General features: G+C 41.4%; 1 protein-coding gene across 1 annotated transcript in view; it reads right to left on the bottom strand.

Moving 5' to 3' along the window:
• The window catches only part of LOC137968266 (uncharacterized), a 58,322-nt gene that overhangs the window by 4,648 nt on the left and 30,207 nt on the right, over nucleotides 1-23,467 (bottom strand). Inside the window, exons 12-28 of the mRNA XM_068814876.1 lie at nucleotides 18,179-18,319; nucleotides 15,122-15,718; nucleotides 13,598-13,768; nucleotides 12,632-12,802; nucleotides 12,119-12,289; nucleotides 11,860-12,030; nucleotides 11,210-11,380; nucleotides 8,351-8,521; nucleotides 7,859-8,029; nucleotides 7,060-7,230; nucleotides 6,640-6,810; nucleotides 6,323-6,493; nucleotides 4,926-5,096; nucleotides 4,279-4,449; nucleotides 3,524-3,694; nucleotides 2,603-3,184; nucleotides 317-910 (exon numbers count right to left, since the gene is read on the bottom strand). Of these exons, the coding sequence (XP_068670977.1) occupies nucleotides 317-910; nucleotides 2,603-3,184; nucleotides 3,524-3,694; nucleotides 4,279-4,449; nucleotides 4,926-5,096; nucleotides 6,323-6,493; nucleotides 6,640-6,810; nucleotides 7,060-7,230; nucleotides 7,859-8,029; nucleotides 8,351-8,521; nucleotides 11,210-11,380; nucleotides 11,860-12,030; nucleotides 12,119-12,289; nucleotides 12,632-12,802; nucleotides 13,598-13,768; nucleotides 15,122-15,718; nucleotides 18,179-18,319 (4,137 nt within the window). The remainder of the gene's footprint in view (nucleotides 1-316; nucleotides 911-2,602; nucleotides 3,185-3,523; nucleotides 3,695-4,278; nucleotides 4,450-4,925; nucleotides 5,097-6,322; nucleotides 6,494-6,639; nucleotides 6,811-7,059; nucleotides 7,231-7,858; nucleotides 8,030-8,350; nucleotides 8,522-11,209; nucleotides 11,381-11,859; nucleotides 12,031-12,118; nucleotides 12,290-12,631; nucleotides 12,803-13,597; nucleotides 13,769-15,121; nucleotides 15,719-18,178; nucleotides 18,320-23,467) is intronic.

Here is a 23,467-nt window from a genome sequence, read left to right as displayed (position 1 = left end):
TCCACCATGCATCACGAAGACCCGACAGCAGCAGCCAATTCGCCACCATATCATTGTCAAAGTCCAACAACTGTCACGCTTAAGAACAGAAGTATTCTTCGTGGCTAATTGACTAGTTGGTTGACAAGACTTCCTGATGGCGAAACGACTTGCTCACTTTATTTGAGATCTTGGATCGCTAGCAAGGTGATATCATGCTTTTGCAAAGCTAAGAAATTGTATCAAAAATTTAAACTTAATACGGCAAACCGCAAATGACAAAATATTATTGTTCTTTGTTTTCTCAAGTGTTAAAGAAATTCTAATTCTTGTTTACCTGGAGGTGGTCGAGTAATAATATCGCAAGTTTTAGTTGCCAGTTGTCGAGACTTGTTCACTAGATTATCAAAGTCTTTGATGTTGAATATGTCCCCCTCTTTCACAACTAGCTTCCGCAGCTCCAAGCGGTTCACGTTGCTACCTATGGCGACCGCATGAATCTTAACGGAAAGCTGGCGTAACGGTAACACGGCGTCCTGAATGGGTATAGCATTGTAATCATGACTTTGTCGTCCATCTGTTAGAATGATCATCACTTTGGGAACGCCTGCTCGCGCTCCACTTTGTCCGGTGAAAACGCCGTCTGCAGCTAGCTTGAGGGCTTTGTCGAACCGCGTTCCTCCGGCGGCGAAGGGAAGGTGTTGAACCACTGTTTTGAAAGACTCGTGATTTAAGTGATCTCGGAAGCGGATGTGCAACTGAGCCGTACTGCTGTAAGTTACCAGTGCGAACTGCGTTGTCTTCGGAGCCATGTGGAACGATTCAGCGACCTTAATTACGAAGTCCTTCTGTCTTTCAAAGTCATCTTCTGTCATGCTTTCAGAGGCATCCATGAGGAATGCTATGTCAGCTTTTTCAGTGCAGAGCGGTTCTGAAATATAAAGACAAGGAAAGACCGACTTACTCTTAAGGACTAACGTTCCCTGTTATTTCAATGTGTTATTTTTCCAAAACAGAATCAGAATTTCATCCCTCATCATTCCAATTTAGTTCTTCTTCACTAATAAAAAGAAATACTGTTTTTCTTATGTAAAACAACACGAAAAAAGTCATCTCTAGCTCTATTATAAATCCCAAAATGATCACTCACTTAAATAATGTGAATTAATGCTTAAAAAATCCTCCTTATATACAAACATGAATGGTGGTAAGATCGCCTCAGCGTTTCCTGTGCCATGTCTTCTAAAAAAACCCATTTGGTTTATACCTCAAATGGTAGAATCAATCACGTAGTCATGGATGAAGTTCTGTTCGAGCCTAGACTTTTTCGGTTCTTTGCAATTGCTTGAGTTGCTTACTGCCATTATCACATACGGGGGAAAATTACTGAATGCTGATTGGCTGAGACGGAGGGCATTTCTTCTTAATCACGAGAGCACTTTTGGTAATCAAGAGGGCATGATTACTAGATCTTGATTGGTTAACAGTTGCTTAGTTACAAGACAATCTTCTTCTGGAATAAACTACTTTTCTTTCCACATGTAAGATACATTTTAAGCGCTATTTCCGTTGACAGCAAAGATTTATTGTGACTTGAATTTTAACCGAATGGGAGCGTGTTGATTGTCATTTGTCGAGGCTCTGAACGGGCTTCCCTTAATAATTTCGCTATTTATATGATAAACATATAATCGCAATGCGCCCTCGTGCAATTGAGGATTAATTTTACTTGTATTTTCAAAGTCTTCCAAATTGGCTTCATTGCTTCGCGACTCGGGCAATTTTGTGAAAACTGTGAAAATACGCGTGAAATTAATCCTTTATTGTCCTCGGGCCCATGCGATTAAATATACTAATCATTGAGACATATAGGCGGTGTTTAGCTGAACGTTGAAAACGGAGATCTAGAGTAACTGCTCCACCGCGATGAAACGGAACAAAGACAGGGGAAAGGAGTGAAGCTATTACTTGCGACTTCCTCAAGACGCGGGAAAATGCACGCATGCGCATACTAGATCCTCCGACTCTTAGTATTCAGAACCAGGAGCTCATCAAGGGTAGCTTCTATCTCCACGTATTCCTTGAATCAACCCTTTCCCGAGTAAATTTATTTTAGGAACAGTTTTTTTTCCTGCGAAAAGTATCACAATTCCATGAAGCCGAGATAGCTTTGTTTTGATTGACTTTTACAAGAGTGGGCGAGATGAATCTCCCAAAACTCTACTCGAGAAAAGGGTGACTCCTCTAGGCCAAGTACGAGAGATTGAAGCTTCCCTTGATGACCTCCTTTCAGAGCTCATTTTCCAAGGGTACTGAGATCTCAGAAGATTTGATGACCAGAGCTCCGATAATTAATTCGATTACGCACAGTCCCTCTCGGTTCGAAGAACCCTTTTATACATTGTATTCTAGTTCTTAATCTCTTACATTTCTTCGGTTCGTTTCCAAGGCAGTTAACATTTGCTCGAAGTAAAGCGCGTCAAGATGTTTAGTTGGCATGTTGGTGTTTTCGGTGCCGTAGTGGACGTTACGAGAAAAATAAAATAGCTTAAACGGAGTTGGTGTCATAAACAATCGGGCTTTCTTGATTCAAAAACAAATGCGTGAATTCTTAATGAATTACCTGGTTTCCTGATGATTTCACAAGTCTTGTTTCCAACGTGCTCCACATCATCCAAAAGAGAATCGAAATCCTTCACTGGGTAAACGTCTTTAGAGTCGGCGACAATCTGTCGCATTTCAATCATGTCGACTTGATCTCCAATCGCCAAAGCGAGGATTCGTACACCGAGACGACGGAGTAGAATAACGGATCTCTCTATGGGCACCGCGTCGTAATCGGCGCTTTGTTTTCCATCTGATAGGATGATTAAGATTTTTGGAAGATCAGATCGAACACCGCCACTCGGAGAGAAGAGGTCCTTCGCGGCCACTTCGAAGGCCCTATCGAAGCGCGTGCCACCTGCCGCAAACGGTAGATGATCCACAGTTGCTTGGAAGGTGAGCTGGTCAAGGTTTTCGCTAAACTTGATGCGCACTTGCGCATGGCTACTGAATGTGATTAAGCCGAGGTGGGATTTGGTTGGTCCAACATCAAAGGTTGCAGCGATTCTCTTAATGACCTCCTTCTGTGTCTCAAAATCCTTCTTGGTCATGCTCTCGGATGCATCGACAAGAAAAGCGATGTCAGCGATTTCGGAGCAATCTGAATGAGCGACAGAGGAAATAATTAAAAGACTGGAAGCTGTATATATGGAAAATTCTTTTTCGTCAAAATAAATCGTATGATGAGTTTAAGATGGGGTTACGACTGGCCTGTCATCTCTTGTATCCGTGTCACATTGCTTTGAACACGTTGGGTTTCAAGAGAACAGAATCACATTCGTGCCACAGAATCATCCAATAACTTTACGAAGGAGCCTCACTGGCTACCCGATTTATAGGATTATGCACGTTTTACCTAGCAATTTGCATTTAAGGGAGTTGCTAAATGACACACAAGGTCGTGACAAGCAAAATAAACGTACGTGACATCTGAACACACCTGCGCATGACTGAGCGTTGCAGTCCTTTGTCTCTTGAGCTTGTCCAGTGCATTGTTTTCCACCGTGAGCTGGTGCGGGGTTGGTACATGCGCGAGTTCTCGTCTGTTGTCCCGTGCCGCATGTTTTCGTACAAGTTGTCCAGCTGGTCCAATTGCCCCATACACCATCCACTTTGAGAAAAAAAGAAAATTGATGTGATAGTTGGCTCGAGATGTGAGCCATTTAATCTTTTCACGATGGTGATCCGACTTTCATCAAATGTCTGAAAAAACCGAATTTTCTTGTTTTACTATCTCAACCGTTGTACCACCACAGTTTTTTTAGGAACTCATCCCTTCATTGCCAGATTATCCTTGCTTGGTATCTCCGAGCATTTATCCTCCCAACCATGCATGATACATCACAGGGAATGGACCACAACGTCGGGAACTTCATGCCCTACTCCAGGGCGGAAAGAGACCAGCCTATTCTTTGCGAATAGTGCGTGGGCTCGTTTATGTCCCACAGGGTTATGATCATTGAAAAGTTGTGAGACGGGGCCTACGGTATATTGTCCTCTTCCGAGAAGACTACAGAGTTTAAGAGAGAGTCATTACAAAGGCAACACTTTCTCCACAGTTATTTAAAGACCCTGAGTGTTGGCCCGGCTGGAGTCGAACTGACGACTTCAGGCATGGCATCACGTAATCAACCAACTGAGCGACCGGTGTGCGGTCAAAAATGCGCGGCAAAAATGCTCTACAAGGCGGCATACCTGAACAAGACTGCGTGTTGCAAGGGCGAATTTGATCTGACTTTCCGACGCAATCCTTCCCACCATGCCTCGGAGCAGGATTAGTACACGCTCTTAAACGGGAATGCAGTCCACCACCACACGACCTAGAGCACTCTCCCCAGTCTGCCCACGCAGTCCAGTTTCCATCGACTGAAAATTAAAGAGGAAGAGTAACAAATATTTGAGGAAACAGAGGAGGATTAAAGGTGGCGGCATTGACAAACGGATCAGATCGCATATTACCTTTTCCAAAAATATTCATAGTCTTCTCCTCCAACAAATAGATACTTACATCAGCAGCGACTCTTATTTAAACTTAACATTTGCAAAGTTATTAGAGCTTACTTTCAAGTAATGGTTAAATGAAAGTGTTTACGTAAACTGGTCACCCAGGATAACTTTTAAAGCTGAACAAATTTTGGCCCATCCCCTCTGCAGCACAACAATTTTGTACTGCGTTTGCCTGTTCTCCTTGAACTCACGGTTGATCTCACCATTATTTCTGGTGCGGGAAAGATCTGGAACCCTCGGACAACATTCATTGCGCATTTTACTGAAACCTGTTGCCTATTGCGTCTTGCTGACAAAATTTAACAAGTGACAATTCGATGAGCGCAGGCAAGTACCTGGACAATGGTCGGTTCCACAAGGTCTGGCCTCGCTCCCACGCCCACTGCAATTTCTTCCTCCGTGAGCGGGACTAGGATTGGTGCACGTGCGAGCACGTGTTTGGAATCCACCACCACAAGATCTTGTGCATTCCTTCCAAGGTTTCCATTCGGTCCATTGTCCATCCACTGGAAATGAAAAGGTTCTTTAGTTATTGCCAAATACTGCAAAAACTCACCTTAACGACAAGTAGATGCCTGTTGCAATGCTTCCCCGTCGCTTTGCAATCGCCTTTCTATTTGGTGGCAAGGGAAATTCAACCAAGAGGTAGTTTAATCGAAAAGCCTTTGTGCAGGGGTGGCGCAGTGGTGGCGCAGTGGTGGCGCAGTGGTGGCGCAGTGGTGGCGCAGTGGTGGCGCAGTGGTGGCGCAGTGGTGAGAGCACTCGCCTCCCACCAATGTGCTCCGGGTTCGATTCTCGCGCAGTGGTGAGAGCACTCGCCTCCCACCAATGTGCTCCGGGTTCGATTCTCATATTCGGCGTTATATGTGGGGTTAGTTCGGTGGTTCTCTTTTCTGCTCCGAGATGTTTTTCTCCGGTCACTCCGGTTTTCCCCTCTTTACAAAAACCAATATTTGATTTGATTTGATTTAATTTAAATTGATTAATGTCCCCAATTAGCGCTCTTGTGCTAAATCCATTGACACTTAAGTAAAGTTGTTATTATTTATTACTTATTATTGTATGGTTGGCACCAAAAATCAGGAGACTGGGCTGGAAATTAGCGAAAAAATCCAGTCGAAATTTTGCGGCAAGATACGAAAATGTGGTCGCAATTTCGCAAAAGTTAGTAGCAAAATCGTCGCGCTGCATTGTGTTGTCAGCGATGTAGCAAAACAAAATATGAGCCCACAATACTTGTGAAACCACTGAAAATGGCGAATGTACTTAAATATTCTCTGATTATTACCAAATACTACATTTCTTTGGAAGTGAATGACGCGGCATTCTGGACTTTGAGAGTTTTCTCTCGCGCCAAATTAAGCAATTAAATCGCAATTCTCCGTAACAGATGTTGTTGATCAATTCACCACATCGTGGGCCAAGCTGTTTTGGTTGTACGAGAGAGTGCATGTAATCTTTGGCTCATTTTTGCCCTGAATTTCTTCATTGATGTTCTTATATTATTATACCGGTTTTGTGATATATTTTTAGGCTTCTAAAATTAATTTAGATAGTCTGATTTGTAAGTTTTTTTTTTTAGTTTTCCTCACTAGAGGGAGACAGGTTTTTTGTCCTCTTGCACTATTTATATGTAATACCCTCCCCAAATAAAGACTTGACATACTAATGTTATGTGTTGAGCCTTTTTGATTTTATTTTACATATTGATTTAAAAAAGCGTTGTTCTCACCTGGACAAGGTCCTGTTCGGCATGATTTTGTTTCTCGACTTGCGCCGGCGCAGTCTTTGCCACCAAACGCTGGCCGTGGTCTAGTACACGAGCGTACACGTTGCTGTGTCCCAGTTCCACATGTCCTTGAGCACTGCTCCCAGTCCTGCCATTCATCCCAAGCACCGTCCACTGTAGAACGATTGCATGAGATGGTAAGTTAGCTAAGCTTACGCTGAACTTCCACGCTCTAGTTGGGACTAACCTTAGGCCGGCCTCAAGCGGTCGGCGAATATAGAGTTTTCAAACCTATCGGATAATCAAACTGAAAAATTCACCTGGACAAGGCATTGAGTTACATGTCCTTAATTCACGACTGGCACCAACACAGTCTCTCCCACCAAAAGCAGGGCGCGGATGTGTGCACATGCGTACTCGTTGCTGTCTCCCAGTCCCACACGATACAGAACAAGGCTCCCAATCTTTCCACTCACTCCATTGACCATCCACTGCGTTAAAAATGAAAACAATATTTAGAACAAATTGCCTTATGAAACACATTGAAGTAAGGTTGTTGGTTGTTTCAGTTATAAGCGTTAGTCTTGAGACTGGAAACAGACGACTTACAAAAACTTTCATATTGGCTTAGCTTCCTTTGGTGTTTCCGTGATCCCTTGGGAACTTCCTTCCTACTTTCAGAAAGCTTTTTCTTCAATTTGAAAGTAGAAAGTACTGTAAATGCGTGTCTACGTATATACCTGGACAAGGGAATCCTTGACACGACCTTGATTCACGACTTGGACCAGCACAGTCTTTTCCACCAAATTTTGGACGTGGCTCATTGCATGTGCGCATGCGTTGTTGAATTCCAGTGCCGCAAGTCTGTGAGCATGGTTCCCAGTCTTTCCAGACACTCCATTTCCCGTCCACTGCAGCAAACGTTTCAGTGAACTAAATTAGCGCCATTAATACACATCAGAAGCCCATGACTGGGAGCGTACTGCGTTTTGTAAAACGGCGTTTTTACAGACCGAGTTATTTTTAGGGCCGTTCCAGCTGATCAGAAGTCTTGCATGAGAAATTATTACCCATGGGATTGCGAATGGTCACTCGTGCAAGCCAAATCTTATTTAAGAACTCGTCTTGAGCTGTGAAAATGCCGTTCCATAGAGCTAATACGGAGCTTAAGCACGCGCGTTTTTGGAACGCGGAAGGCAACCGGAAGTGGGCTGTTTTGCCTTTGAACTTGTGTTCACACAACCATATTTACATTCCTAAGTATCTTGGCTCCATTTGAGATGATTAGTATAAAAATCTGGGAGACACCACTGCCCTGGCACGCGAAATGTTCTCTTCCGGTTGCCATCCGCGTCTCAAAAACGCACGTGCTTAAGCTCCCTAATAAGCAGCCCATGAGTTGACGTAATATTGGAATTGTAGGCGTGGTACGTTTTGGGCTCCTGGTACATATTTCATGAATCTAATACGATGCAGAATTTTTAGAGACAGTAAGATTGACCAATTCTGTACGTTTAAAAACTAAAAATTTATCCTAACCTGGGCATGGTATTCCTTGGCAAGATCTGGTTTCACGACTGGCACCAACACAGTCTCTCCCACCGAAAGCTGGGCGCGGTTGGGTGCACATGCGCATGCGTTGCTGCGTTCCAGTTCCACACGTCCTTGAACACGGCTCCCAGTCCTTCCAATCACTCCACGCCCCATCCACTATGAAAAAAAAAACAATTTTTTTTTAAGAAAGAAAACCATTACGTAGTCTGCATGTTTGAAAGAACAACAAACGACAGCAGGCAGTTGAAACAGTTTATTCGGTTCAGGATTTGTCATCACAAGCAAGCATTTCCTAAATTCTTGCGTCAAATTTTCTTGAATTACCTCTCGTAACCTACTTAAACGGAATCGCCAGACGAAAATTTTGCAGACAAAAAACATGGTTTACAATTTTTTCCAAACCACAGCCGATTTTTCATAGAGGCCCAGTTCCCAGGGTTTTCATTGGAACGAAAGATGGATGTTTTTGTGCCTAACCTGGGCAGATTTTTTCACTGCATTCTCGAGTTTGATATGCGCTTCCCACACAGTCATCCCCACCATTGGCGGGACGCGGGTTGGTGCAAGTTCGTGATCGTGATTTTTGTCCCACACCGCAAGTTCTTGAACAGGAAGACCAATCAATCCATTTACTCCATTGACCGTCAACTGAAAATAAAGAAAAATTACCGGTTCACAAAAAGACTATAACTCAAGAAGCTGTAGTGATTGGATTTACCTACTATAAACATGACCAAGAGTCCATTTACCCAAGAGCAAGAATCTGGTATTAGGTTGTCCCCATCAGCGTCAGAAAAGCATCTATTTTAAGTAATGGTCCGGCTAAGAAGCAGGCAGCCCAGCGGCAAAAGTACTTAGAAGCTGCTGCTCCAATCGAGGCATCTGATTGGCTAATATCGGAAAATGTCGAAAAAAGATGAGGAAAAAATGAAAAAAAAGCCTTTTTTGGATTTCTTCTTCCCCATGCCCTTGATCTCTGTCTCTCGGCCAAATTTGGGCATTGTTCTATGCGCCATTCGCCAATCGGCAAATGGCGCATAGAATCTTAACGATATTTACAAACATAGTTTTTGAAGGCATAATGATTTGTTCTACGAAACAGAATCTAATTTTTTAGACGGCAAGTCGATTACATTTTTCATTGAAATTCAAATTTCGCGCTTTTAGCTGCTTACACCAATGGGAACAGCCGAACTTAATTTGATTAAAAATGTTGGCACATTTTAACTAACCGACGCTATTGCCGCGGGCTATTGTTTTTCTGCCTGCTTCTTAGCCGGACCATTACTTAAAGCCAAGTTTGTGGGAAAATAAACAATAGACCAAAATGTTGTACCCAATTCATATTTCAGTCCCGGGGTTAAGAAACCTCGTGAGTTGTATTTGCATTATAATGTAGCATTCACATTCAAATGATATGGAAATACATGGAACAAAACGTTTTATTCTCAAAGTGTTTGAATTGGGTACAGAATTGAGTTAGCCGAACTTGGTTTAAAAATAGACACTTTCCTGGCGCTGATGTGTAATAGGCCAATTTGGGTAAATCTTTCTTTTGGGTGATAGACTTTTGACACAGTCTTGAAATGACATTTAAGAAAACAATTTTTGCAGGAAGATCAAGAGGAAAGGAGACAAGGACACGACAACAAAGCAAAACAAACAAGAGCCTATGAGTAACCGAGCTTTGCTAAACAAAGTGCTTAGCGTTTACTGAGCAAAACGCCAGACATCTCACACAGGTCGGTGATCTTTAGATGAAAAAAAAAAGATACAATTAAAAAAAAGGGCTGTAATATACGTCCGCAACTCGGTTTTCTCGTGTGGTCGGAACTGAATTAGAGAGCTTTAGATTCTAAGACGAGAACGACTACGAGTACGAGATTTTCTCATAGAACAACACTGAGCGCGCGCAAACAAGCGTCATTTTGGCGGGAAAATCGTGATACCCTTTGTCTTTTTAGAACAAAGTTTTGCAAAAATGTCGTCGTGTCAAAACAAGTCAACAACACGGTAGCAGTTTTAGCATTTTTCGATCAGAAAAAGGCTCAGTTACCAGCAATAAGAATAACTCAGCAGGATCTGACCCTCAGACTCGGATAGCTTAATATTTTTACAAACACACAATTGATTGATTCGTTTGATTAGTAATACCGAGGGGAAGCGTGATTGCTAAGTTGTCATTGGTCCCTTTTGTAATTATCAATTTGACGCGTTTGACAGATGCTGTCTGCATGAAAGTGAGATTCAAGTCCAAGGCAACCAGAGGTTTTCCCTTCGCGGCTCTCACGGCTCACGTAAAACCTCTGGGACCAGGGTAGCTTAAACTTGACTACTGTTTAAAAGTCCAAATTATAGTTCATTTAATAAGCCTATGCTATACTAGCTTTCGTTTCTCTGAAGTTAAGCATTTTGGAATGAACCTTGCTTTGTGAAAAGATAAAAACAAACCTCAGAAACGGCGGGAAATTTACCGCACGCGCACGAACATCGTCGTCTCTGCAGCAAATATCTTAAATTCAAATATCTACAGGACGGCGATGCAAGACTACGTTGTGACTTAACGGCACCGTCGTGCGAACGACATCGATTCGTAAGCTCCCTAACTAATTTGCCAAAAAAAAAGAAATTTCTTGTCGTTGCCTGAAAAGCAACAACCTGAAATAATCAAATTTAAGGGCCTGTTATTCAAAGAGACTTTGGTCTTGTTTAAGTCTTGTTCAGTTTGGGCAGTGCTTATGTATAAAGGCCGTTCTTTGTGGAAAAAATCGACTGCCAAGATGGCAAAAGAGGAGGAAAAAAAAGCGGAAATGAAACCGTTTAGTTCAAGGAAAAAGAGCTGCTGTAAATCGTGTTTCAGTTAATAACCGGCGCAAACGGAAATCGTCAAGACGTTTTCATATTTTTCCTTGCATAAGCACCGTTCCCCGAAAACAGGCACAATTTTGCTCATATTAAAAAGTATGGAATAGCTGCGTAGTGATTGCTTGAATTATTTAATTTTTTTGTTAGGTGACGGTGTTGACTCCGCGAAAGGTGTCTCCAGCGCCCTCGCAAACGAGAACTTTGATTTCCAATGTTTCAAGCTGGTTTGATAACGGTTAAAAAGTGACTGATTCTTTCTTTCCATCAACCCATAACGCAGAACGTTTTGCCTGGTCCTTTTCATTAAAATAATGCAAGTCATTTGCTATTGAAACTGCGCCATTGTTTACTTAACTGGATATCCATTGTTCTTATGCAAACAACCTCTCTCCAACGCACTGAATTAGAGTTTGATGAAAAAAGCGAAGCGAATTATGACACCATGGAGGGTAGCGTAAGCTTGGCACTTACTTGGACAGGCCTGTTGATTGCAGAGTGCTGTCTGTTCATGTTCTCCCGAGCAGTTTTGTCCGCCATATGCAGGAGCTGGATTGTTGCACCTTCGAAATCGTTTCTGAACGCCTCCACCACAGGACGCTGTACAGGACTCCCACTCCTCCCATGCACTCCATTGACCGTCAACTTTAATTAAAGGAAAATTATACATTTGCGAACTAAGTTTCTTGGCCTTTGAATGAAGAAGACTGGAGCTGACTGTTTTCATATGTAAATGGCACTTTTCGAATGTTAAGGAGTTTTTATATATATTAGAAAAGCAGCGAGATTATTCATCCAAACGAGGTCAACTCCAGTAATGAATTTGTTCAAAGTCCTAGGCAGTGGGCAAACAGTTGTAAAATGGTCTAGTTCTAATATAAGACCGTTGTATGCGAGACAGACCATAGGTTAATTAAAGCCAGATCAGAAAGAATAACAACTGTTATGCTATTTTCATTCTTTTGTGTGTGAACACTATCCAATTGGATATCGAGGAAGGCCATCTTCGACCTCTGGTTAGATGGTCTACACAAATGAAAGAAAGTGAATTAAACTAGAAAAGCGGCCACAAGCAAAAGCGACTCAAAAACTAAGTGTTCAAACGAATTGAAAACGGACTTTACCTGGACAAGATCCTTGATTACAGCCACGTGTTTCGATTCTCGGACCAGTGCACTCTCGTCCCCCATTGGCCGGTTGAGGATTGTTGCATGAGCGCAATCTTCTCTGTGTTCCCATTCCACAGGAATTCGTGCATGTGCTCCACTTGACCCAAGCACTCCACTTTCCATCAACTGTGGTATAAAAATAAATATATTCCTTATTCTTGAGTCAGCGTTCACAGTTAACTACCCCTGGTTAGGGTTTCAACAGAGGTCTTACCTGGACAACCACTAGTGTTACAGGAGCGTGTCTCTCCACTTGATCCGGGACATTGTTTTCCTCCATGAGCTGGCCCCGGATTGGTACAAGTTCGTGACCTAGTTTGTATCCCTGTACCACATGACCTGGTACACTCTCCCCAGGGCCTCCATTCACTCCACTGGCCATCAACTGAAAAAGCAAGAATAAGTCATTTGCGTTGTGTGGCATTATTTAGATCACTCAACTCAGAACTTTGTCGGCAATACTTAGAAGAAACGTTTGTGAGGGGATACCACAAAACTGCAAAGTTCGTGCTGTCAGAAGAAGCTCCTTGATCAAAAATGGAATCGACAGGGAGAAATTGCGAAAAGTGATCTACTCTTCCGAATTGACTTTATCGACGTAACACAAAATACAGACAATATATTACACCCTTTTGGAAAGACAATGAATACCATAGGCTATGAGGGTGAGGTACGGTAAACTTGAACTGAAACACAAATGACATTGTGTTTGATTTCTTGACTTTACCTGGACAAGGCGCGGTGTTGCAGTCACCAGTCTCCTCGCTCGGTCCTTCGCAGTCTAGTCCACCATGGGCCGCGGGAGGATTGGTGCAGCTTCTTGCTCGCTTCCTGTTTCCACCTCCACAAGTTGCATCGCATGAAGTCCAATCAGCCCACTTGCTCCAAGAGCCGTTGACTTTGATTTGTGATGGAAACGGAATAATCATACTCTTAGCATACAGAAGAAAAGTTTTCTAAAACAAATGGTGAAGGGCATTTCGCATTGCTGTCCACCTGCTACCAGCGTTCTTGTATAAAAATCACTGAGCACTGGGCTACCCTGAAGTGGGGGGCGTTGGCGGTGCGGCGTGCCGTGGGTTAATTTAGAAGCCTTACCACATCAACCATCAGAACGAAGATAGCCCATAGGCACCGTCTTACAACGCTTACGTGGCAAGGGAGACGGCAACGCGAACGAGAACTTCTCTTAGAAATAAACGATTGCTTAATCATAAATATTATGCGATTTTTCCATCTTGGTCGCATTGTACAATGTTGCCGAAGCAATCTGCATTTTACCGAAAGGGGCACGTTTATTCAAACATTGGCTTAGCAGTGCCAAGAGAAAATGAAGGGACAGAGACGGAGGCTCCCGGTCCAGCCCTTGGGATATGTCATGTCAACGAAAGTTATTTTTAGACGAGCGGAAGTCTTTGTTCCAGCAGAAGTCTGTCTTCCGAGACGTCCGCATGCAGGCCAACCTTCGTCTTTGGGCAACAGAAAAGAAAAAAGAAATTCCGAGAAAGCCAAAGCAAGACTGCATGCGGACGTCTCGGAAGACAGACTTCCGCTAGAACAAAGACTTCCGCTTGTCTAAAAATAACTTTCGTGGACATGACATATCCCGGCCAACGCCTGAGCCTCCCTCTCTTTCCCTTCATTTTCTCTTGGCAGTGTTTATATTTCAACAGACAAAATAAAATAAATGAACCTGGGCATCCTGTCAAGTTGCATCTGTGGACCTCAAACGCTTCCCCAACACAATCCTGACCGCCATTAAGAGGACGTGGATTTGTGCAAGATCGTCGACGGCCTTGGACGCCTATGCCACAGGTCTGCGAACAGTCACCCCAATCAGTCCATACCGACCAGTTGCCGTCCACTAAAAGGGAGGAGTATGCATTCGTTGTAAAATAGAGCGAGAACTCAGGTAGTCGTTAAATATATCCGGGTAAATATGAAATGTTAGAAACAAGAGAACATTAAAGCGGATTTAATTGATAAGATTTTTCTGTTAAGGACAATAAGAATAAGATAATTTATTACCCACGTATCGCTTAAGAACATTTAAAATACTTGTTGACAAACGCGCATGTGCAACAAACATACAAAAATCGTACATAAAGAGAGATTTTCAGGGACACGTGACGGCAAAGGTCAACGCTAGAACGTTTTTAAAATGCATAAAAGACAAAAAATGTTTGAAAGTTTTAACAACAATTCGACGTAACTTCACGTCACTATCAAGTCAAAATTCGGAGTAACAACCTGAAGACATAAGACAGTAAAACAAGGGGAAATAACTTTCTGTTGGTATAATTGCCAAAGGTCGTATGAACTAGTTTTAATGTATTTTAAAAACGTTCTGGTTTTGAACTTTGAGTTAAACCTCGTCAAATGGACTCAACAAAGGAAACGTTCCTACAGGGCCTTTAGTAATAATATTAATCGTTGGGTTAAACAGTATATACAATATGTACAATAGTCAGAGTGGGTATAACGGAAAAAAACTCACAAATGAATGGTAGAAGATCTGTTGTAGCTTACATTTAATTTTCTATGTCACCTGAAAAAAATCCACTGAATTTTTAACATAGAGTGTTTTCACGTGACGTCATGGTAGCCATTTTGGTGTCACCAACTAATCCTCCAGGAATTGAGCTCTATTATCAAACGAACGTTTACTGTTGTTTCGGTGGGAAAAGTTACAGAACTGATCACGTGAGTGAAAACACTCTATATTGATTAAATTTGCGCCTTGTCTGTTTCCAACGCAAATAACAGGCCAAATTTAAAACTTATATTTTATAGGTTTGCTCTGTCCACTCAAACCTCTCTTGTTCAATGTAAATCTGATTTCTTAAGTTTTTGGCCAGATTTATCTCGATGGGTCACCAGTCCCTGCTTGTTGAGTGTATCATTCCAAGGAGGGAAGAGCCTGTTGCCACTACGACGTATAGTTAGTTAGTTTTAGATGAAAAAGAAAAAAAAGGGAAAGTATGTTTCTGGTGACGTCTACAAAGGCAACAGGCACGTGCGACTTTCGTTCCTCTGGTGGCGTCTCTATAAATAACACTAAGTCATTTTGTTGCCTTCCGAAGATCTTGCCTGACGTTACGCAGACGAGGGACTGACTACCGTTTCTAAATCAAAACCACACCCCGCACCTCTCCTCCTTTTCATGACATTTATTTATTTATTTTCTCTAGTCATGAATTTTACCGTTTAATCTCACCTCTAGGCGGCACGATCTTCTTACATGTCTGTGAAGCCAATTTAACACTGTCCTCTGCTAATTGATCAAAATTCTCAGCTTTGAACAAGTTTTCCTCGTTGCCACCAACCAGCAGTAACAGCTCCGCGTCGTCGATGGCTTTTCCCACACCTACTCCAAACACAGTAACATTCTTCTCTTGCAATGGACGCACAGCGACGTCAAGTGTCTTGGAGTCGCTTGTCACCGTCTGTCTGCCGTCTGTCAGTATAATCATCACCTTGGCAACGCCAGTTCTTGCACCTCCGCTTGGAGTGAACACCGTGGTGTTGGCGAGATCAAGCGCTTTGTCGATGCGTGTTCGCTGACGTTGATGTTTCACTCGATCGATCGCCGCGTTGAAGTCGATAACGTTCGAAAATTCGCCGAATCGTATGTCGACCCGAGCTTCGTCGCTATAAGATATCACCGCGATCTGTGATTGGTCTGGTCCCATCTTGAATGTGGAAGCCACTTCTTTCACGAATTCCAATTCGCGTGCGAAGTTTCTCCTGGCTATGCTGCCGGATGAATCGACAACGAAAACTACGTCGGATTTCTGAGAGCAATGTTGTTGGACTAACAAGACAAAATAAAGAATGCGGATTAAACATGGAATGTGCATGAAATTTAGCTATGATTGTAGATAGTGATCTCCAACTTAAGGACTCATGAGTTGGAGGACCGCTGGAATTTTGTGCGGGAGGTCGCCGAACCAACACTCCCAGTTACCCTGTAGGATGCCTTTGTTATGAAATCGGCTGCTCTCGTTAAAAATGTATCAAACAAGAAAATAATGGATTACTTTCTGATTCGGCTATTGAGAGGTGATTGGCAAAAAACGATCCGAAGAGAAACAAAATGGCTTCCCGTAAATCGTCTCCGTTTCGTATGATTTTTGTCTGTTAGTTTTTCGGCTTTCGTGGATTCATAATAAGATAATCACTCATCTCAGACTGTAGGTAAAAGAGGCAAGAATCTCAACTACCATTTTCCCCCATGGCTGTTATGTATCTAGAAACTTTTGCTGTAAGGTGGATGCGTGGTATGGTGGTTTATGTATTTGTTAGATATTTTGAAGTTCGTAAACTGAAAACGTGAAACCGTAGACAGGAATTGGGCTGAAACTGTTTCCTTCTGAGTAATGAGTTGAGCGAGGGGTTGTCCAATCAATCGATTCGGTCTTAACGGCGTAAAATAGCGTTCATAGGAACTTTTGAAAGGCATTCATTCACTACGGTAACCAATTCACGGGCCATTTCATGGGGTGGAAGCGAGCTGAAAGGTCGAGGGACAATTTACAGAATTTACTAATCAACTCGGTCTAGACTGATGATTAATTGATACCATAATTGCCCGAGGGGATGAGATTTTGAACTGGTTGATCCATTCCCACTTGAAAGGCGAGTACTTTCAAGAAGATGATTGTAAAGCACTGATTTAGAAGGAATTCGATATCCTCAGTTTGTATCCTCACAAAAACGAAGTAAAAGAATCTTTAAAACACATAGGAGAACTTTTTACAAAATAACGCGTTGATCGCGAATAGCTAGGGGGGCTCAGTAAGCAAAAAATCTGCCTTTTTGATCGTATTAAAATGTTGTTTTAAACACTTGAGAGGCACAAATTAATGACACAACGAGTAACGTCTAAATTCATAGTTGCTCAGTTACAAGAATAGGCCAGAGTTCGTTGCCTGCTTTTCTACAGCACGTATTCAAGGAATTTGGCAGTAAAAACGGATTAAATGGTTTCGACGACTAAAAGAGAAAATTAAAAAAACAAAAAGCCCATGCAATATCGAGTGACAATAATATTCTTCACAGTTGCACACCATGGTCAAACGGAGTTAATGCAATGTTTATTGTTAAAGTGCTTTTCCGTGACAGTATGAACGATTTCTTTCCACGACGCCGGATGTTCATCACGACGTTTTGTTAGAAAGGTTTCTTCCACTGAAGTACACTTAGAGAATACTACTTGACAATTTACTTTGACAAGGGATGTAGAGTGAAAATCAAGCAAGGAGAATAAAGAGAGATTAAGTGATATTAACTTTGGGTGAAAGATGGGCTGATATTGTTCTCAGTAATGTTTAAATAAAGACGATGGGTCTTCAGTACTTAATAGGGCATTGTATGGAGCCCGATCTCGATGTATTCATTCCCATTAAATAATCTTGATATCTGAGAATGAGCCAAAAATAATTTCTTCGGCTACGGAGCTATTAATTACATCATGAAGTGGATTCACGGGTTAAGATAGTTTAATTACTTAATAGCTTACTGTAAAGAATTATCAAGTAACCTAAGGGAAGCTGAAATGAAAGTTATAAGAAAGATTTGGAAAAAAACCCGCTATTGAACGGGATCTAGTGTGAATTGCGTTGCATGCCATACCAACTAGAAGGCCAGCTGAGAGCTGAGGTCAGGCGCTAGTTCACGTTATGAGACGTAGGAGGTGAAGAAAATAATTTTTTGAGACTGTGAAATTTCACATACTTGAAGAAATGAAATGAAAGTTAATAAGATAATCGCAATACGAGAAAGAAAGTTTCAAAGTTCATGGCACGATTAAGATGAGGAAGAGCTCCGCTTCGATCCCAAGGCTTAAACTATAATAAAGATGTCTCTCTTCAGTTTTGAGATAAAACGAAAGCGATTCCGTGGTGTTTAAAACGTTTTGATGTATTATAATTGTGTAAAACCAAGAAGAATCAACGAGTATTTTCTGGGCCTGGTCATCCTCTAGTTGCCAGTAATCACTGAGTAATCATTGTCAATTTTTCAACGATTCAAACAGACGATTTCTTTCCGATATCAGAAGCCCTTCATGCGAGTAGGCAAAAAGCAACGAAATTACCAAGTTTGAAATAGATATTAAACAGTTTGGAAGATTGCTCACGATTGTATTTTTGCCATGTCCACTTATAACAAAAATTACAGAGATTTCAAAGGTTACCTTTTTCAAATATTACAAGCGAAGGTTGCCCTCCAACTATGACAAAAAAAACTAATGATGTAAAAGCGTTTTACATACCTTTGGGAACAGTTTCTTGCGAAATCGCAGTCGCGATTAGTAGAGGGATAAAAACACGCGAAAATCCACTCCAAAAAGCCATGTCGTAGGATCGGTTGCGACGTTCAACCTTGTTAATTAATGTACTGTAACGCCCGGATCGCGAGTCAGTTTATATATAAAATGACCAGACCCTGAATGAAACACCGAGAATCCTTCAACCTGAGAAAGGAATATGGGTTGTTTACATTCACCGCATGCAAAATATAGGCAGGTCTTCAATGACGAAACAAATCATTTCCGTGTGGGGTAATTCGCGCTGGGTCACATTGGTTTCCTGAATGCATTCACGCAGCCAGGAATTTCAGGAAACACTTCGTTAGCTTAGTTTGCTCGCGTGAAATTATTAGTGTTTCAATACTTGTCTTTGTGTGCTCACGTCAAGTAGGCAAAATATCTGGAACTTAAACCTCTGGTAGTTTTTGCCAATCAACTCTGTTTTATGAGAACTCTTTCGAGAAGTGAAGAAGTCTATTATTTGTAATGGTTTCCTCCGCGGTCTAAGTTCTCTTTTTCTACAGTTTCCGATTTCAGATTCTTTTGTCCCGACTGTCATTGAATTATAACGGATTTCAATTAAAATACCAGACCTTATTCTGAACACACCCGTAAATCGAATTATTGTCGTTTCATCTTTCGTGCTTTGATCCCTGTTTAGATTTAAGTTGGCATTTTTTCCCACCAAAAGACAGAAGATTTGAAATCATTGGCAACAAGAAAAGCGAATTTACGCTGGTTTGAAAACTTCATCGATCTTTCAGTTTGGTTTTTTTGTTCCAGAATGAACTACATGGGCTTGTCAGAATCTTTGAAAACATCCAAAATACTCCAACAAATATTTTCGTTGTAATGATTCCGACGAACCACAACAGCCAACGATTGCCGGAATAGGTGCTGCTTGGACTGAAATTATTCAAAATACATCGGAATGAGGGTTGGAATGAAAGTGTCTCCATATTATTTTACAAGATTAATTTAATCCCTAGAAAATTCTGTTACAAAGAGACCATAGAAAACACTTTTCTCTTCGAAATTTCAAGTTGTTGTCTATTTGATCCATAAACTTGTTCGCTGCTATAACCTCTCTTATTGTGTATTCGAGGTTATTAAAGAACTCGTCGGCGAAATGTAAATAAAAAGTTCCTTATTTTGCAATCGGAAAGCCCTTCATAGGTGTCAACAGATCTGTTGACAAAACAGTTTTCGAGATATTTCTGTTGTTGAAGTCGGAACAGAAATAATGTATGTCGTGTAAAAATACTTTGAGCTTTTATGTCGTACAAAAGAGTTTGAGTGGAATTGTTAATTAAGGCCGAACTGCAATTTCTCGAACTGGACTATATCTAGTTCAGTTCTGGAACTATAAGACGTTAATTTCGTTCGATTTTTCTTGAAGCATACAACTGCGGTTGGATCAAGCGGCGTGCTACCTCGCACGGCGTATTCGGTCTTCCGAAAGGTTGGGCCGGAAATGAAAGGGAGAAAACGCTTAAATTGAATTATCATCCTCGATTCGACAAATAAAGAAAACGGCAACCTAGTTGGTGTTACCAAAGTAAGTTTTAACTGTGTACAATAAAATAATGATCTTTTTTGGGTATTGCTTCGACAGTCGCAAATAATAATTTCCCGCGCTCGTTGTATGTCCGTTCTCCAAAGGATTCGCTTTGGTAAACGGTGTTTTCCAAAAATCGATAAAATATTAATGGTGATATCTTATCTTGCTAACTTTAATTTGGCTTGTTCTCTTTAGAGCCGTTAGAAAGACGGCTCGTGTGAGCTGAAGAACTAAAAACTGCAGGATTTACCTTCATTTGACCTACTAGACATGCAACTACCTTGAGGGTGCCTGTTTTTGTCTTCGATGACCAAATACTGTAGACAACTTGGTAAATCAAATATTAGAAAGTTTTAGGTGAAAGCTGTTTGACAGCCGACAAAAAAAATTGAGAAATCCCCTCACAAAACAACTGTCCTTGCTTGTGGTTTTTCGCAAGGACAATTCCTGAAATTTGATCTAGCCCACAACTTGACTTGACCATAATAGATCCTTCCACGGTTTTTGACGCCATCTTGGCTGGGGGGCAAACACGGCTAAATTTACAGTAAATGTATGGGATTTTGGCCGACTTTGAACCTCTGTAGGGCCGCTGAAGAGAGACGGATGTCTTTTAAAAGACATTTATACTGAGATTACACTGATAATAATTGAATATAAAGAACAGATTCAGGCTACAACGACCCTAAACGAATTTTTAAGATTTCATTCAAAGCCTTCAAAAACTCATTAATACTTCATGAGCTTAACAACCTATCAAGACATCGATAAAACGTCACGTGTATGAACCTTTATATCTGGCGGTTTTGATTTCAGTCCCAGGGGAGTGCGAGGCTGAATATGCAAACCATGCAATTGTCGCAAATTCTCAAATGAAACGAACTTTATATAAAGGTCACTAGTGATGTTTATATAAAAGTCACTAGTGATCTTCATATAAAGATCACTTCTGATCTTTATGAATCCCGATCCCAATCATTTTCAACGAAATTTCTTCGTTTACAAATTACTGGGCGGATAATTTTACTCATCCTCCTTCCAAACTTCTTCAACAAATTTTGTTAACCAAAAAATTGAACGACTCTGCCGTCATGTTAACAATTTTCCTATCTAGACTTTGGATTAAATTGTTCCGTTCCACGTCGAACCCTGCTTCTTCGTTAGCTGCTTGTTTGTTCAGCATTGCATTTTGCCACTGTGCGAAAATATTGAAAAGAATCTTTCCAACAATTCTCTTCTTCATCGGCAGTTTTCAATTCCCTAAGTTTTCTCTTACGCAGCATTTTTAACCAACCTTCTTCAACCATCGACTGTAACAAAGAAAGGACTGAAAGAAAAAAAACATGCATGCTTTTTAAAAAATTAATTTCCATACTGCTTATAAGGTGTACTTGTTTTTGTAGCATGGCTTAATAATATCTTCCCCTCACAATTTGAACCTTTGTTCGGACTTTGTTCGCGCTTCTTGTGGAATGTTTTTGAAGCCGTTCAAAAAACTCGCAGCACGTGCTTTATCAGGTCTAAAAACATTCGGCTACGCGATAAAACACTGCCGCTCGTTTTTTAAACATTACTTCTAAAATTCCTGAAAATCATGCTGCAAATTGCCGCGAAATTAGCAGCCACACGAGAAGGTTTATAATTCGAATTTACGGACGTCGCACCTTCCTTAATGGCCTTATTTTCTGTTGAATGAATGATATCAATAAGCCTATTTAAAGTAGTGGAAAAGATGGAAATCCGTCTCTTTTTAGCGGCGCTACAGCGGTTCAAAGTCGGCCAAATTCCCATACATTTACTGTAAATTTCGCCGTGTTTACCCTCCAGCCAAGATGGCGTCAAAAACCGTGGAGGGGTCTATCACCATTTATTGCCGTAAAGAAGTTGTGTTAAGTGTAATACAACTGAAAACATAAAAAACTGCCCGATTCTCTTCACCTTTGCGATGGACGAATTTACTCAGTCGCAAACACAGCTGTAACGGGTAGAGGGCAACGGTGGCTCAGTTGGTTGAGCATCGGGCTTTCATGCGGGAGGTTGCTAGTTCGCCGGATTCAACACTCAGGATCTTATACTAACCATAGTTAATAGACGGGAATGGTTATGAAACCCCACAACTTTCTTTGTTGTAGGTTTTTGTTCTCTTTTTTGGCCTTGACCGAGCACAAAACACAATAGTTGTTTACTCCGTACTGAGGAACTATCCAATAGAAACGTGTTTGTTACGTAATTCATGCATAGTGTATGATGGCAAAACAAAAGATTGTGCACGGTCGTGGACTTTCCAACCTAAATCTTGGCATCTTTGTTTGCTCCTTTGATGTTTGCCGAGCTTCCAAACCACTCCCCTCTATTAACTATGTACTAACTGAAGAGGAAGGGCTGCCTTTGTAATTTCATCTGCAAATGGTTAGACTTTCAAGTGTTCTCGGATAAGGACTATAAACCGTTGGCCCCGTCTCACAAATATCCTCTATGTTCATAAGTTCCCTGTGGGATGTTAAAGAGCCCACACACTATTCGTATTTGTTAAGAGTAGGAGATAGAGTCCCCGGTGTTGTGGCTGTCCTGCTCTTTCCATCAAAAAGTGGCCAGCTTGGCCACAACACCCTCTAAAAAGGCTTATGGTGTACGAGGCTACCTAAGCAGAAACAGCCAGAAATCGAAAAGGGACTTAGTCGAGTAGGGCAGCTATTTCCCATGATCTGTCAATTAATTATTCTTGGCATCATACTTTGCAACAATAACTGTGACTGGACTGTGGGTAAGACGAGCTTGTTCCTAGTTTCCTACTTCCGAGTGCATGGTAAGCATGTAAACGAGTAATCGGAAGGTCGTAGGTTCGACTCTTTCAAAGGAGCTTTTCCGAGAATCCCCGAGTCACCATCGATTGAAGGTACCCTTCTTCAAGGCTTCGACTATGGTATTGGAAGTATATCTGTTGTCGGTCAAACGCGGTCTCAAGTTGAGTCCGTTTTAACTCTGGTTAATTGGTGATCTCACTTTACCTAGGTTGAATATGCACTCTACCCAGTTTAAAGCAGCTATCAACCCCCAAAAAGGATTGAAAACACCTATAACTTCCCTCAAGCTCTATCTTATCCATCTCAACACACGTTTCGTATCCATCTCATCGGTTTCTGTATTTGTACCTTTATCCTTTCAGCCTGAACATTACAACATAGTAAGGAAACAAAGAACTGTACTATGCACTTACCGGTTCTCGAACTCGGACACTCCAGTCCTGTGTCTTCAGCAATACGCTACAACAACGAACATGTTATGTTCCTTATTTACTTTTGTATAATAAGTCAATTAATATCCATGAAGAATAGCCAAAACTAATCCTAACCTGACCCTAATTTGTCTCTAGGCTTAAAATTAGGCCCAAAAAAAGTTTCTTCAATTCATCTAAGTGCGTATTCAACCTTGGTAAAATGAGGATCAATTTGACCAATTTGAGAACAGATTTTACCAGCAACATATCCGTTTATAAACCTTTTTTTATGGAAAGACGTTTTGTATGCGACGATTGAGTCGGAAATTTTTGGGTGACGTCTTTGTCGGGGCACTTAGTCGCAGTGACCTCGCCAATCGTAACTTTGTAAGTCGCATTCATTGATTTTCAAACTTGAGTGGCATCAAACCATGTCTGATTGTCAAGTTGAATAAAGTCTCATCGAAATTATGAT

This window comes from Montipora foliosa, chromosome 8 (assembly GCF_036669935.1).
Source record: "Montipora foliosa isolate CH-2021 chromosome 8, ASM3666993v2, whole genome shotgun sequence".
Classification (NCBI taxonomy): Eukaryota; Metazoa; Cnidaria; class Anthozoa; order Scleractinia; family Acroporidae; genus Montipora; species Montipora foliosa.
The sequence above is the reverse complement of the archived record's forward strand: the minus strand, read 5'-3'. Positions and strand labels throughout refer to the sequence as shown.